We start from the raw sequence: 17321 nt of genomic DNA, 5'->3' as shown, positions 1-17321 counted from the left end.
TAAGTTATCGGTGCTCTGTATTAAACTGAACGAAGAGTCCGGCTATGCGAAGAGCATTAAAATCTCCATGCAACTTCATCCACAAATATGAGGAAAGCTGCAACATTCACCTCGCAAAGAACGGCGTGCTTAGAAGGGGCGAAATCCCTTCTCCCGATGTTATGGAGCCACTGCTTCCGACGCACGACATTCCGTTCACCTCGGGGGATATAAAATAAGGCTTGCCCTTTCTCTGGCCTGCTGCTGCATTGAAACGCGCGGCAGCAAGGCATTTTCACGGAGAAAGAATCTCAGATTCCTACGAAAGGATGGAAAAACTTCGGAAACACACGTTCGGAGCGGCAGGGCGACCACCACTTGGACTGCTCATGGCGAGCGGGAGAAACTAAAGGCGCGCGAAAGCAAGTTTCGCGCCGTTTTCGTGACGTCAGGGTCACCTGATGGGGTAGTCTCGAGCGCCGCAGCCATTCAGCGTGGCCGATGCGCTGCCTCCGCGAAAGAGGGCGAGAAAAAGAGGAGGTTGACCGCGCCGGCGAGGGTGTTGCGGCGTAGATCAAAGCGTGTCGCTACTTTCTAACATCAAGGGGCTTTACTTCCCGGTACCGCCGTGCGGTGCCGGGGGGGTCAACGGCTGCTTGCCGACTCCTCCGGTAGGGGGAGCTGGCTTGTCTTTCTTGGCGACATCCCGGCGCGGTGGCCCACCGGGAGGCTGAAGTTGGCGGCGTTTCTTGGCCGCCCCTATGGGCAGCTCCCTTAGATTTACGGTACTTGGCCGTACATGCACGTGAGTTTGTGACGTGTGCTCCGCCCCACACAGAACACACGGGTACACATTCATGAGGGGCCCGCACCCCCTCCTCCACAAGAGGAACCTGCTGTCCACACAGACCACACGTATCAGGTCTCGGGCTGGGACAAGCGTCCATCCGAAGGCCGACGACACCGCCCTTGCTGCAGGCCGGGATCGTGTGGTAGTAGGATTGGACTGGGATCAACATTGTGTTCTTGTGAACAAAGCTCTCCTTGCTGGCAAAGGTTAGACACGCCTTGTTCGATGTTCCAAATTTACGCACCTCGACAATGGTGCCTGATCTCCAGCCTACGCTGTCTCGGAGCGTCTCCGTCGTAGCTGTGTTGCGGACTACGATGACTCCGTGGCAAACATTGCCGCCATCTTGTCGCAGGTATCCGTGTAGCAGGACCTGCCCGCGCTCGATGTTTGCCGCGAAGTCCCCGATGACTTTGTCCGCCATATCGGGGTCCGGCGTGTGAATGACGATCAGATTTTGCTCTCTCGAGGGAAGAACTGTCAAAGACTTAGCAAAATCGGGCCCGAGGTACGCCTTTAACGTGTTCCCGTACCAGTTCTCTGAGAAAGCTTCATGCAATGAGATGCACTGACGTGGCTTTACGACTATTACATAGTCGTCCGGATTCGGTTTTGGGAACAGGCGAGGTTTCCATTTGGTCAGAACCTTGCGTTTGCTTCCCGCAGCGCGCAAGGCGGGAGGCTGCGTCTTGTCGGCCGGCTTTCCGGACGCCGGGGCGGCGGCCGTCTTCTTGACGTTGGCTTGCGAGCGGCATTCAACCGCGTCGTTGAGAGCTTGGTTCCGAAACCTCGGTGAAGAAGCAGATTTTGGTGTTTCGGAAGGCGTAACCGTCGACCACACCATTGCATGTGGCTCATATCCACGCTGGGTGAGCGTAGAGGCGCCCATATTGCCTCGGAAAGCCGGTTCCACGCCGCCGCGCGTTGGCGTTGCCGTTTGGCTTAACGGCGTCGCCCACGCATTCGGATGATAATCGGCGGTAAAGTTGTTAAACATTGGCCCACCTGGATGATACTGGTATCCACGTATTGCCTGTGAGTTGCCGAATCGATTGATGCCGGCCCTGATGGGGTACAGTGAACTTGCCCGCGTTTCCAGCCGAAAGTCGGCGGAGCCGAAGCGCAGCACGTCCTACTCCGTCGCGCGCTCGCAGCGCCCCCCTTATCATTACTGACGATATGAGCGTCTTCGGCATGTTCGTCAAAGACCTAGGACAGCGGCCTCTTGTTTTTGCCCGGCGCGATGGCCAAGCAGTGCGTTTGCTTGCCCAGGCCAGCTTGCCGCAACGACTGATTTAGGGAGCCCAGCTTATCGGTGAAAAATGGAACAGGTTTGCACTTGCCCTTCATGGTGCTTCGTGCGGCTGCGTGCCGCAGTTTGGGGAAACGCGTCTACTAGTTAAGAGCCGGGGATCGCTGACACATGAATTGTTTGAAGCGTTTTACATTAAAAAATAAAACGGCGACGTTTGTGCCAGCGTCCCGTCGGTCTCATTGCACAATAACGAGTACCAATTTTTATATTCACTGTGGAGATTAAAAAAAATTTTTCTGTCTGGATGGCATGTCTTTTTGGTTTGCACGAAGATAACTTTGCATTTCTTTTACACGTGCAGGGCACTTTATGGTTCTCCGCATGTCAATCCTGTTTGTACAAGATATGGGTGTTTCTGTGTAATAAATTCAGTTGCAAGCTGGCGCTTTCTGTCCCTTCTTTGCACTTAGTTTTGCTGCGCCAGAACCACATTTCAGAGAGACAAGTGGCGTTTCGGTTGTACCTCCTGGGCAATGAAGCAAGCTACCAGCGGCCGGAAATATCGTGCGATGTTCCGACGACTACTTGCACGAACTGAAAGACGTTTATCGGTTAGAGCTCACCGCAAAATACAAGCTGCATGTGTACTAGAAGCGGAACGAGCCGGCAGCTGTTATTCGGCCAGCCTACTCATCTGAAAATAATAGGTGGCAATATCTCTTCATATATACATAGTATTCGCTATAGGCACCAACTACGGGGAGGCTCCCCCCACCCCCTGGCGATCCGTAGCCTACTCTCTCACCCCCCCCGCCCCTAAAGTGTCATTACCGGAGTTGTGTTAACCACATAATTTCAGGATTTTTTTGCGTTGCCTCTATCTTTTCACTTTTGTTGTAGCTAAAAGCTTACGGCATCGTTGTTGGCGCGGACGTGCACGGGTTTTCATTTATACTTTCGTTTTATTTCGGCAAATTCTGACAATAGGACGACAAGCGCATCAGAACCACCAGCGGCGGCTACCTCATCCGTGTTTTCACACCTCAACCTTTTTTTAAGTTTCCGCTGATAACACCATGCACAAACACAATATATTTAAATATATTGGAACAACTATATTGCCGCGGGTATGATCCTGTTGGGATGAGGTCGAAGTAGCGCGGGCTTTTTAAGCGTGGAGAGGAAGAAGACGTTGTTGGTTTTGTTGACGACTGATAATTTACTATCATTAGGGGCCTCTACCCTTGGGCACAGCGACATGAAGGTTGTCGATGCCATCCAGAATTACATTACAGGGTCAGAAAGATTTAGACGACAAAATCAGGGCTTAGGGTTCCGAAATACTTTTACAAATTTGATGATTAGCTGTCTACTTCTTTTGTTAGTCATCATTTATTCCGTTATTCTATTCAAGTCATTTGATATATTCTAATTATTCATTCTCAGATGCGTATATATTCCCACATTTATGTTTGCATTATTTTACACATCTCCTTTCTCATTGTTATTTCAAACTACCCGGTTCTTGGCCAATCCCCCGGAGTGGGTATGTGCCAGTAACTACAAGGCTCTACCTCTACCTCTAGGTGTCCTTGTTGGTGCTGCTCCGCGTCCTCGTCGATCCCACATCGTTACACTGGTGGAGGTGCTGGGTAGTCTCCATCCTTCATGCTTGGCACCACTTCGCGGAGCCAACGATCGAGCCCGTAATCGCCAATGTGCATCGAAACACCGGTCTACCGGTTCAGTCGCCGCCTACTAGGCCTAGCGCCCGAGTCCGGTCCCCTGCAAGAAACCTCAAGAAATCGTTTGCCTCCTGCAACTACCATGGCCACCGCGGCTCCAACGCAAGTAACCCTGCAGAACCCCATGGTTCCGGAGAGCTTTCATGGTGATGCCTATGAAGAACTCCAAGATTGGCTAGACCAGTTCGAGCGCGTCTCCAAGTACAACCACATGACCAGCTCGGCGGACAAGCTCTCGAGCGTCTATTTCTATCTGAAGGACAATGCTCGTACGTGGTACGTCAACCGGGAGAGAAGCTTTGCCACCTGGGACGACATCTGCACACAGCTGCTGGATACTTTTACAAGCATCGACAGGAGGGAAAATGCGCAGCGTGTCCTTGAAATCCACATTCAAAAACCCAATGAGAGCGTTGCTATGTTCTCCGAAGATATGGCCCGTCTTTTCCGTAGAGTAGACCCTGACATGCCAGAGGAGCGAAAGCTGCGGTATCTCTTGCGGGGAGTGAAAGAACAACTGTTTTCCGGCCTTGTGAGAAATCCTCCGACAACAGTGATGGAGCTCACAAAAGAGGCCACAGCCATTGAATGGGCCCTGCAGCAACGATACCGCCAGCATGACATGAGTAACTCGGCGGCGAACACTTCCGTACTGGCTGCGAGTAACGAGAAGCCTCTGCGTGAAGTTATCCGAGAGGTTGTGCGAGAAGAGCTTCGGCAGCTCGGATTTGTTAGTACGGGTACGGAACCGGCACCAGCGGTATCTTTTGTAGTTGATGTGGTCCGGGAAGAAGTCCGGCAAGCTTTCTCATCGCCGGACTGTGGTAACGCGCCGCGGCGCCTTACTTATGCGGAGGATGTTCGCCGTCCAGTCAACGGAACTTCGCCGCCGTTGACACCCACAACTAGACCATCACCTACGCTACAAACAGAGTCGATATCGTCACCCCATCGACTCTACCAACCTCGCCGATAACGCCACCACAAACAATGCCGTATCTTCGACACACGCACGCCAATCCTTGGTTCCATGGAGAGTTGCCACCGAAATATCAGCGCCGGAAAACCGATTTGTGGCGCACCGTCGACCGCCGACCAGTGTGCTACCATTGTGGCGAAGCTGGACACGTCTATTGGTCGTTTCACATGGCGCGATTGGGGCGAAAAAAATCGTTCTGTCGTGCACGTCGCAGAGCGATTTTCGCTGGCAGATTTCACATGCGTCTTTGACCGCGCGATTTCCGTCGCAGCGACGCCCAAGGTTGCTCCCTGCTCACAAAGTATACATGCCTGCATCGTTAAGTAAAAACAACATGGAAACTAGCCAAATATTACAATGTCATATTATTTTTTTGAAAATAGAATAGTGCATCATTTTTCAGCCTTTAAACGCGTTGAGACTTTGCGATCGCTTAATCCGCAGCTGCGGCGAGTGAAAATGCTGCACAAACCGCATAAGCGTGCGGCGTGGTGGGGTGGTTTTGATTTGCACACTCTAGTTGTGTTGTTGCGGTACGATGGAAGCCACAACTCTTCTCCTGGAGGAGTATTTGCTTCTCCAAAAGAAGCTACTATTAAGTGTGCAAGTGCCTGCCACAATTTGTAGCAATGAAGACGTTGACGACGGTGACGATCATGAGGGTATGTGCCGTATGTTGAAGGCGGCGTCAGCTCCCGACCTGGATAGCATGCAGCTTCTCCTTTTAAATGAATTGTACCAGCTGGAGAAAACAAAAATTGTTGATGAAGCTCCTGAGCCACAGGCGCTGGTGTGTACGCTCTGTTAAAACATCATTGAAACTGGTGCGCGACATTGCTCCGTTGAGCTTCGAACATGCGGTAAAAAAGAAAAGCGCCTATTTCAACGGAGCTTGCTGTTACGTCACGTTGCGCCGCCCACATCACGCCGATCGCTGCGACTCAGCGACGGAAATTCCAACATGTGGGACTCCCGTCGCCGAGAGCCCGCGACGTCGCGGCGGTCGCTGAGCGACGGAATTCGCTGTGTCGCTGTGTGAAAATCGCGCCATGTGAAACGGCCTTATCGAGTTTGCCACGTCACTAGGAGCAGGTCCCCTAGCCCGCGACGGGGAAACTAGACGCAGCGACCTCCGGGGGTGAGGTTGCGAGTACTCGAAGTTCTCCATATCCCCAATTATCGACGTACGACGATGTAAAGACTCCGACGAATGCAACGACGAATAGGACGGACTCAACCACGAAAGACGTAACTGACGTCGTTAGCGCCGACCTCATCGTTCGCATTGACGGCCACCAAGTAGCCGCTCTTGTTGACACTGGCTCCCATTTTTCAATCATAAGCTTACAGTTCGCCAACAAACTAAGGAAGGTGAAGACGCCACGGCACGGACCCAACATAAGAACCGCCGGAGGTCAGTTGATGACACCTTTCGGGAAATGCACAACCCGACTCTTGATCGCCGGTTCAACCTTCGTCGCCACCCTCGTCATTCTTTTTGAGTGTTGGAAGGAACTTGTATTGGGAATGGATTTCCTGCGTGAGTACGGTGCCGTGATTAACATCCGCGACAGAAGCGTCACGTTTGCCACGAACTCGGATAATGTCACCCATGAGGAGCATCCACAACGTCGCTTCCGCATAGCTGCAGACGACGTGATACTTTTGCCGCGGAGTTGCTCTCTCGTATCCGTGCACTGTGACAGCCTGCACAATGGGACTGGAGTCGCTGAGCACATCAAGACGCTAGCACTGAATTGCGGCATCTCCATTGCCAGAGCACTTATCAATGTAATCGACGGAAGTGCCGAACTCTTGCTGACGAATTTTAGTAAGGAGCGTCGACACATCGTGAGAGGCACTGCTGTCGCTTATTTCGACGAAGTAATACCGATAGAAGACTGCCACTTAGCGCAGGAGACGACATCTACGATCCCCACAGCTGCGCCTATTGTAGACGTTAGTTCGACGTTAAAGGCCGTTGAGCGAGACCGTCTTCTTGACCTCATCAATCAGTACCAGGGCTGTTGTCTCATCTGCGTCAAAAGTTGGTCAAACGCCACTTACCAAACATCGCATGATTACTGATGTCGACGCCCGACCTATTCGACAAAACCCTTATCGCGTGGCCCCAAAGGAATGCGAGGCAATCCAAAGACAAGTGAAGACGATGCTGGAAGATGGCGTTATTCGATCATCTAATAGTCCTTAGGCGTCACCTGTATGTAGTTTTAGTGAAAAAGAAGGACGGTAGCCTGCGCTTCTGCGTCTACTATCGGAAGCTCAATCAGGTCACAAAGAAGGACGTTTATCCACTGCCACGTATTGATGATTCCTTGGACAGGTTGCAAAACGCGTGCTACTTTTCCTCAATGGACTTCAAAAGCGGTTATTGGCAGATCGAAGTGGATGAGAGAGACCGTGAGAAAACCGCCTTTGTGACGCCTGCCGGACTTTATGAATTTCAGGTCCTTCCCTTCGGTTCTAAGAGTACTGCTAAGTACTAGTGGGCACGGTGGCACGGCCAGGAGCAGTATGCTTCAATTCCCCCGCTTCTGCCTTTTACAGGCTTACCTGGCTTCTTTTCTGCCGCTGCAAGCGTCGTCGGTGCAAGCCTCGCCATGTTCCGCACGTGCATGGTCGTTCGCGCCCCGCAACTGCAGTTACTAACTGCCTGACTTTCAGCCGCACGGGAAATCAGGCCCAGATGGAAGCGCTATCGTCCCATCCTTCTGCGCATGGTCTCCTTGCACGATGACGTCACAGCCAGGAACGGACTTAAATGGATGGCGGTGCAACGGTCTCTTCAGTGGGCACGGAGGCACGGCCAGGAGCAGTATGCTTCAGTTCCCACGCTTCTGCCTTTTACAGGCTTACCTGGCTTCTTTTCTGCCGCTGCAAGCGTCGTCGGTGCAAGCCTCGCCATGTTCCGCACGTGCATGGTCGTTCCCGCCCCGCAACTGCAGTTACCAACTGCCTGACTTTCAGCCGCACGGGAGATCAGGCCCAGATGGAAGCGCTATCGTCCCATCCTTCTGCGCATGGTCTCCTTGCACGATGACGTCACAGCCAGGAACGGACTTAAATGGATGGCGGTGCAACGGTCTCTTCAGTGGGCACGGAGGCACGGCCAGGAGCAGTATGCTTCAGTTCCCACGCTTCTGCCTTTTACAGGCTTACCTGGCTTCTTTTCTGCCGCTGCAAGCGTCGTCGGTGCAAGCCTCGCCATGTTCCGCACGTGCATGGTCGTTCCCGCCCCGCAACTGCAGTTACCAACTGCCTGACTTTCAGCCGCACGGCCCAGATGGAAGCGCTATCGTCCCATCCTTCTGCGCATGGTCTCCTTGCACGATGACGTCACAGCCAGGAACGGACTTAAATGGATGGCGGTGCAACGGTCTCTTCAGTGGGCACGGAGGCACGGCCAGGAGCAGTATGCTTCAGTTCCCACGCTTCTGCCTTTTACAGGCTTACCTGGCTTCTTTTCTGCCGCTGCAAGCGTCGTCGGTGCAAGCCTCGCCATGTTCCGCACGTGCATGGTCGTTCCCGCCCCGCAACTGCAGTTACCAACTGCCTGACTTTCAGCCGCACGGGAGATCAGGCCCAGATGGAAGCGCTATCGTCCCATCCTTCTGCGCATGGTCTCCTTGCACGATGACGTCACAGCCAGGAACGGACTTAAATGGATGGCGGTGCAACGGTCTCTTCAGTGGGCACGGAGGCACGGCCAGGAGCAGTATGCTTCAGTTCCCACGCTTCTGCCTTTTACAGGTGTGTAAGCCATACTCCTTGTACGCTAAAAAAATGATAATCGTTGTTTGGTCCTGCTTCCGTGCCCGGAAGTGCTTGCTGACATTGCCTGTGATTGCTTTTCGATGCTTTTTTTGTTACTTCGTTCTGGTGATGTGGAAGCTAATCCGGGCCCTGACAGGCGTACTAAAGCCCTGCTCGATATGGATTCATTGCCTGATGATCCCTCCGAAAAGATGACAGCCATATTTACCCTCATTAAAGACCTTCATACGCGCTCAACTCATTCCGCAAAGGTCCAGAGCGAGTTGGCAACTGATGTTAAAGATATAAGGACAAGCCAAAAGAAAATCGAAGCTCAAATTACGTCAATCCAGAAGAGGCTTGATGAACTTGAAACAAAAACGAAATTGATTGAGCTCCTAGAACGTGCTGTTGATCACGTAGAGGACTCAGTCAAGTCGGTTGACACCCATCTTGGCCATTTAGAATCCCGTCTGAACGAGCAAGAGGACCGTTCCCGGCGCAACAACCTAATTCTTCGAGGCATTCCAGATTCTCAAGAATCGTGGGAACAATCCGAGTCCAAGATAAGGGCCATCTTAACAGGTGCGCTTGACGCCCTGTCAGACAACGGGATCGAACGCGCGCATCGCTTAGGATCATATTCGCAAAACAAATGCCGCCCTATGATTGTCAAATTTTCTGATCTCAAATCAAAAGAAAAAGTGCTTTCTGCAAGAGCAATACTGAAAGAGAAAAATATAAGCGTTAGCGAAGACGTTTGTGTAGCCACACGTGAAGTGAGGCGAAAACTATTCCAGTTTGCTAAAGATCAACCTGGCGCACCCGCCTACCAAGTGCGTTACAAAAAGTTAATTATAAATAAGAAGCAATATGTCTACGACCCGATACGTCAATGTGTCAAAGAAAACGAGTCGTCACAAACACGCAGAGCTGCAGGCAATACAGAGCATGCGCCTGGGCGCACACCTGTTACCGGGCAGTCGACGTCCACTGCTCGCTCTGTGAGATAGGAACGCGACAGGGTCAGCAAGCGCAACCTATCAAATACCTCCTTTCTTTTTACTAACATCCGAAGCATTGTCAACAAAGGCGTTGCACTGGAATCGGCCATTGACACATGCGGACCTGACATTATCGCGTTAACCGAAACATGGCTTCATCCACAAATCGGGAATCATGAATTATTCACTAACTCGTGCGATCTTTCTGTTTACCGCTGTGACCGCGATACACGCCAAGGTGGCGGTGTACTGCTGGCGATAAATAAAAGGTTATCTTCAGATCGCATTAAAATTACATCCAGTTTGGATATTGTATGGGCAGTCGTAAAACTAGCATACCAAAAAAATAATTTTGCGTGTCTTCTATCGCCCCCCAAATTTCACTGCAACATTTGTGAGCGATTTGCACGATGCCATTCATAGTGTTTGCTCTCGTCACACCACAGTGCCAATTTTCTTGCTTGGTGATTTTAATATGCCGAATATTATGAGGGAAAATGATCCCCCCACAGTGTATCCTAACTCCTCTATGGCACAAGATTTCTTGGAATTGTGCAATACCTTTTCACTGACCCAGATCGTTAAAGAACCAACAAGAATAACCACGTCTGTTTCCAATACACTTGACCTTGTTTTTAACACCCGACCCGATCTTATTTCCGACATAACATGCTTGCCAGGTATCAGTGATCATTGCCTACTTTCATTTAAAGTTTGCCTCGAGCAACCTAAACCGATTAAAAATATCAAGACATTAAGAAATTATAAGAAGGCTGACTTTCTCTCAATTAATAATGAACTCGCAGTATTCCTTGATGAATACTTGCGTGCATTTGAATGCCGTAATGTTCAGTCAAACTGGTGTATCTTTGTTAATAAAGTGACTGAATTAATAGATAGGCATATCCCTATTTACACAATCACCTCTAATCCAAAAAAACCATGGTATAATCGTCACCTAAAACGCTTGTCTAATAAAAAAAAGCGCCTGTTTAAATCAGCTAAACTAAGCCGTACCAATGCTCGTTGGTCAGCCTACAAACAGAGCGCCGATGAGTACGCGCAGGCCCTAAAAGACGCCAAAGATAACTTCCTAAGCAGCACATTACCTTCTATGCTTAAAACTAACCCTAAACAATTTTGGCGCATGGTTAATATTAAAGACGATAATGTAATAGCGCTCAGTGACCTTAATGGTGATGCTATACCGGCCAACCAGTGTCCCGGAGTACTAAATGAAGTCTTCGCAAAACATTTTTCGTTACCCAGCAATTCCACCCCGCCACACCTACGACCATATGACCATGACATAATGTTCCCTCTCATTATCAGCTATGATGGTGTCGCAAGCATTATTAGGTCCCTAAAACCGTCCTCTGCGCCGGGTTGTGATCAGATTAATGTGAAGTTCCTACAAAGCACAGTTTGCTACACATCAATCATCATAACTAAAATTTCCCAGCAATCATTGCACGATGGTATTCTTCCATCCGAGTGGAAGGTCGGGAAGGTAATTCCAATCCATAAATCAGGCAATAAACATTGCCCTCTAAATTACAGACCAATTTCGCTCACAAGTATACCTTGCAAGATACTAGAGCATATCTTGGCTTCTCACCTAGCTACGTTCTTCGAATCACATTCATTTTTCGCACCATCTCAGCATGGATTTCGCAAATCATACTCGCGTGAAACTCAATTAACACTTTTTGTACACAAACTAAACACCATTCTTGACAATAGGTCCTTGGCTGACTGCATTTTTTTTTTACTTTTCGAAAGCCTTTGACAAAGTGTGTCACAAACTGCTCATTTATAAATTACGACTGCTTAACCTCGACCCCTGCATTTTAATCTGGATTGAAAGTTTTCTTGCTAACCGTTCTCAGTTTGTTTCAGCTAACGGCGCCAATTCTGAAGAATGCACAGTCCATTCTGGTGTACCGCAGGGCTCAGTCCTCGGCCCTCTTCTTTTCCTCATTTATATTAACGATTTACCATCTTGCATTTCCTCATCCGTTCATTTGTTTGCCGATGACTGCGTAATTTTCCGAGAAATAACAGGTCCAAATGACGCCGCTATTCTTCAAGCTGACATTAACGCCGTCTTTGAGTGGTGTAACACCTGGGTTATGGAACTAAACACTAAAAAATGCAAATTCATGAGAGTGTCTAGAAAGATTACTAGTTTACCTATTTATCACCTAAATAATGTACTACTCGACAGCGTATCTTCATATAAGTACCTCGCAGTTCACATCAGTAGCAATCTAACATGGGATACTCCCATCTCTCATGTTGTCTGCAACGCTAATCGCATGCTCGGATATCTTCGTCGTAACTTTGCAAAGTCGCCTTCGTCTCTCAAACTGATGCTATATAAAACACTCATTCGTCCTAAGTTAGAATATGCCGCTTCGGTTTGGGATCCGCATCATAATAATTTGATACATTCGCTAGAAATGGTGCAAAATAATTCGGTCCGTTTTATACTCTCTAATTACAATCGAATCTCGAGCATCACGGTAATGAAAGCTAACCTTAAACTACCTACGCTTGCTTCTCGGCGTGCGATGCTTCGCTTAAGCCTTTTTCACAAACTGTATCATCATCCTTACCTGCGCGATTTACTAATACTTCCTCCCCATTACGTTTCGCACCGTCTGGATCATGCTCATAAAGTTGGTATTCCGCTGTGTAAAACAGAATCATTCCTACAGTCATACATACCACGCACATCAAATGATTGGAATTGCCTTCCCAAATTGTTAGTAACAATCTCAGATCATGAAAAATTTATGACTTCATTAACGAATGCATTGTAACATCTTGTTGTATCTTGCCTCTTCATAGCAATTATTGTATAATTAGAAACACTGGACTGCTTCTTTGTATTTATTGTATTTATAGTATTTTTGTAACATGTATTCTGCCTCTTCATAACCATTATCGTATAACTAGAAACATTGTGCTGCTTCTTGTAGTTGAAATTTTGTTGTTCTTTATTCTATACCACCCCCCTCTGTAATGTCTGTTGACCCTGAGGGTATCATAAACAAATAAATAAATAAACGCGTTCGTACTTTCCACAAAACGTAAGAACTTCACTTTATTACGCATTTATTCATTGTCACTTGCAATACTGCATCTCAGTTTGGGGAAACACGTATTGCTCGCACATAATACATCTACAACATTTAAAAAATTAAGCCTTGCGGATCATCAATTTCTCCAGTTACATGTCACATGCAGTACTAATCTTCAGTTCCCTAAAAATACTACCATTACGTTACATGCTCCAACTCAAATTGGTTTCACTAATAAACCGCACACTAAATAATGAAATCACTTTAGATACATTTAATAGGTCTGCTCTTACCAACACTAACAATACGAGATTTTCCGCTAACAACAATTTTTTACTCCCTCGAATAAACAGTAATTATGGAATGTTTACTGCTCTTTTTACGGCCATTAAATACTGGAACAAACTACCACCCCATTTTAAAGCCTGCCGCACAACATTAACATTCAAGAGAGATAGGAAGAAGTATTTACTAAAGACACTACTGGCTACAGACTCATTACTATGAGTCTACATTGTGTACAGAATTATATTCCAGTTTCCAATGTTTCTGTATTTATCTAATGTATTGATAGCTTTTATTTATTTTTTATTCTGTATCTCTCTTTGTCTTCTTTTTTTCTCCTTCTTTTTAGACGTCTTAAATTTTTTGTCGCAAAGTCTATATAACACTTGTACTTTGCGTATTGTGAGCATATATTTGTTTCAAATTATCTGTTACATTAACCTCGTGTTCTTTGATATGTGTCATTCGTATGTTTCCATAACGTGTCAATTACTACATATTTATTTATTCATACGCTGTATGTATTTCATTTGCTTGTATTTTGAACTTCAATTATTGTAAGCACCTTTCTTGTATTTGATTATTTGCTTCACTAGCTTCGTGTATTCTGATGTCTCTTGCTGTTATGTTGCCATAATGTATTAATTTCTGCATTGTTAAATTACTAATAGGAGGTCCCCCTGACAATTCTTCTAACTCCGGGACCTCCTTCTGTACTAATGATGAATGATGAAATAAAAAAAAATTGTACGGTTGGTCTTTCACGGTTATTAGCGAACACCATTCGCTCTGCTGGCTCATTAATTTGAAAGATCCTTCCGGCCGGCTCGCACGCTGGAGTCTTCGACTCCAAGAGTTCGACTTTACTGTCGCATACAAGTCAGGAAAACGGCACGCAGACGCCGACTGCCTTTCTCGGTCTCCTGTTGAGACGGCAGCACAAGACGATGACGAAACAGTCTTTCTGGACTCGTGGACCCGCTCCAGCCTCTGTCAGGATGATGCTGCCCGAAACGCGTACACTCGTAAGCCAAAGTTTTACGGTAAAATTATTTCCGCGCGCTCAGCGCAGCATGCCAATGGAAAGCCTGCAACAAGGCATTCGAGCTCTATCTGCAAGAAGGAATGCCAGCTGACTGAAGAAGCAACCAAGATTTTTTTTTTTTTTGCGCGAATCCGCAGCCCGCAAACTTTTGTTTATGACTTGCATTTCCCCAGCTTGACCAATTGACTGTCAAAATACGCCTTGGAAAGCGAGAGATATGACTCGGTGCTTTTAAATGGAGAGCTGAAGTCGCGGCAGTCTTGCATCTGTGTTAAATAAGCGAACTCATCGCGCGTCTTCCTGCACGAAGTATCAAGCTGCTTACCTGAGTCGAAAGCCACGGACAGACATTTTTCAGCAATTTTCTGAGCCATCAGTAAATAATTGAATGCCATGTTTGTATTCATGGCGAAATTACCAGCATAACACATTCACAATACCTACAATTTATTTGCGATAGCAAACACACAGCGCTTGAGCAATCGCAGTACTCCTTCAAACGCGGAGAACTTTTCGGCTCAGTGGCTTACTCATTAGTTTTTTGCGGTAAGCCGCTGTGTCCGTAACGACTGCGCCAATATTTAAGAGTAGGGGCTTTATAAATTTGCTTGCAATTCATGAAGAAATCGCTGATGCATGCTTTTCGTTTGCCTGGCAAGCAAAAAGAGGGCAGCTCTCTAAGTGAGGACAAATTAAAGCTCCACTGCTCCAGTTTCCTCCACTGGAAATGCGTGAAAACTTAGACCAAGCTTTTTCTTGGTGCTCGACGTGCAGCACGGCACGCAGCAGTACGGCATGTTTTTGAAAAATACAGTAAATTACACGCAGAATTTCAGGCGAGATTATAAAAACAAATCACTTGCCTCAATTCAATGTGGTACAACAATGTGAAATGCATATGAAAGCATATATGCTAGTTACACAGGGCCTTCAGCAGCAACATTTCCAAGTAACATATAGTAGTTCGAGGCTTGAAGGAAAAGCCGCTTCAGCACCACTGATGTATAGTGGGAACTTCACAATGTAAATGCGACGCGCATGCAAGGGCCCCGAATAATTAATTCGGCCGATACATCAGGCTGGAGAAAATGTACTGCAAAGTTATTATTACCGCCGTGATTTCTGTATATGAAGACTTCTGTGAACACAGCGCTCGACCCAAGAACGTAGCCATACAGTGACCACGATGATGAAATACGTTTCTTTTTGAAGGGAACAGCGAGCGCAAGAAAAGAATGACGAGCGTGGTCAGGGGAAGCACTTCGGCACAGTAGCAACTTACTCGCCAGAATACGTCTCAAGGCGCATGCAATGCGCCACACAAAGTCGCGTAAACAACCTGCCTATGCGTTAGCTGCATCTCTATCGTATTATGCTACAAAGAAAGACCCTCGCTGTGTAAAGCCGGCTTAAGAATCTATCACCCCGTGCCTTCATTCTCGTGGAGTTTCTTGCTGGACTCGTGGACACCGCCGATCTTTCACGCCAGGAACGGGATGACATTGAATTGCTGCCGCTGACTCATTACCTGGAAGGACGAACCAACAGCGTGCCGAGGGTATTTTCAAGAGGGCTGGCGTCATACTGCTTGCGCCGCAACGTACTCTACAAGACGAACTTCTCCCATAGCGGCAGCAACTACTTACTCGTGTTTCCCTCATCGCTACGACGTCAAATCTTAAATGCCTGCCACAACGAGCCGACCGCTGGGCACTTGGGCTACACTCGCACATTGGCACGGATTCGGCAGAATTACTACTGGCCGAGACTTGCTGCGGTCGTTAAACATTATGCTCAGACATGTCTGGATTGCCAGCGCCGCAAACCACCTTCCGCCAAGCCAGCCGGCCTTCTGCACCCTGTTTGCCGGCCTTCTGCCGCACCATTTGCACAAGTAGGCGTGGATTTTTTGAGCCCCTTCCCAACGTCTACTGCCGGCAATAGGTGGATGATTGTCGCCACGGATTATCTCACTAGATATGCCGAGACAGGTTCTCTGCGACGGGGAACAGCAGATGAAGCGGCGCAAATTTTTCTTGAATCCATCGTTTTAAGACATGGCGCTACCGCAGTAGTACACGGACAGAGGTACTGCGTTCATGGCCAAGTTTTTGGACATCGTTCTCCGTTTAAGTGGTACCGCCCACCGGAAGACTACGGCCTATCACCTTCAAACAAACGGGCTGACGGAACGACTCAACAGGACACTGGCTGACATGATAAGCATGTACGTCGATGTAGAGCACAAGAACTGGGACGAGATTTCACCCTATGTCACCTTCGCGTACAATACGGCTCGTCAAGAGACCACTCGCAAGACACCCTTCAGCCTCGTGTACAGCCGTGAGGTTACGACAACATTAGACGCAATGCTCCCTTATGAATTTGATGACAACGAGACGGGTGCTGAAGAGATCACACAGCGAGCAGAAGCAGCTAGGCAGCTTGCGCGTTGGCGAATCTACGAACAGGACTGTGACGCCAGACGCTACAATCTTCGGCACAGACCCCTAACATACAACATCGGCGACAAAGTGTGGGTCTGGACACCTATTCGTCGGCGTGGGCTCTCTGAAAAGCTCCTGCGCAGATACTTCGTGCCCTAGATAGTTCTTCGACGCATCAGTGACGTCACCTACGAAGTCGTTCAAAGCGCCAATGGCGCCAATGGCATTTACTTTCATTTACTGTTCAAAGCGCCAATGGCATTTACCCGAGGTCGTTCACGTGCTATATTACATTGCCGCGGGTATGAGCCAGTTGGGACGAGGTCGAAGTAGCGCGGGCTTTTAGGTTAAGCGTGGAGACGAAGAAGACGTTGTCGGTTTTGTTGATGACTGATAAGGTGTCCTTGTTGGTGCTGCTCCGCGTCCTCGTCGATCCCACGTCGTTACAATATATACACAGGACAAAGTTTGTTATATTTTTAAAGAGAAGGAGGTAGCCAGCTAAATGTATAGTCTATGCCTAGAGAATGAATATCTTGATGTATGTTCACCTCACTTCTAATTACTTTGCGTGCTTTTTTGACCCTAAAAAATCTGCAGATTTCAGTGACCCTCATATTGGCTAAGCCTATAGCGCAATTAAAAAAAGACAGGGACGTGACACAGACAAAGGACTGCGCTAACTTTCAACTGGCGTTTATTGAAACACAGAGGCAAATATATTGCGAAGTAGGTATGAAGGATACCAAAAAAAAACAAAAGATAAATCACACTCTACGCATGCGCACGTCAATGCCGTCCAGGAACACGATTTCTTTGTCAGAAAGGACATATGAAATACAAGGTAATATGAGGAAACCGCCCAAGAATCA

The 17321-nt window shown here is 48.0% G+C and overlaps 1 protein-coding gene across 2 annotated transcripts; it reads left to right on the top strand.

Annotated features, from left to right (window-relative positions):
- Positions 1 to 7369: 7369 nt before the first annotated feature.
- Positions 7370 to 9647, top strand: LOC125946588 (uncharacterized). Of its 2 annotated transcripts, none has more exons than XM_049670077.1 (2): positions 7370 to 7654; positions 8253 to 9647. In XM_049670077.1, the coding sequence occupies exon 2, from the start codon at positions 8684 to 8686 to the stop codon at positions 9593 to 9595; it is 912 nt and encodes a 303-aa protein (XP_049526034.1). In that variant the 5' UTR covers positions 7370 to 7654; positions 8253 to 8683; the 3' UTR covers positions 9596 to 9647. The 2 variants fall into 2 exon arrangements, with proteins under 2 accessions (XP_049526034.1, XP_049526033.1); XM_049670076.1 differs by having other exon boundaries at positions 7370 to 7957.
- Positions 9648 to 17321: the final 7674 nt, after the last annotated feature.

Source organism: Dermacentor silvarum, chromosome 7 (assembly GCF_013339745.2).
Source record: "Dermacentor silvarum isolate Dsil-2018 chromosome 7, BIME_Dsil_1.4, whole genome shotgun sequence".
Taxonomy (NCBI): Eukaryota; Metazoa; Arthropoda; class Arachnida; order Ixodida; family Ixodidae; genus Dermacentor; species Dermacentor silvarum.
This window is presented reverse-complemented; position numbering and strand designations above follow the sequence as displayed.

What these genes read in the sequence shown, in the direction of transcription:
- LOC125946588 (XM_049670077.1), top strand. Translation starts at nt 8,684, where the DNA reads ATGCTTTTTTTGTTACTTCGTTCTGGTGATGTGGAAGCTAATCCGGGC.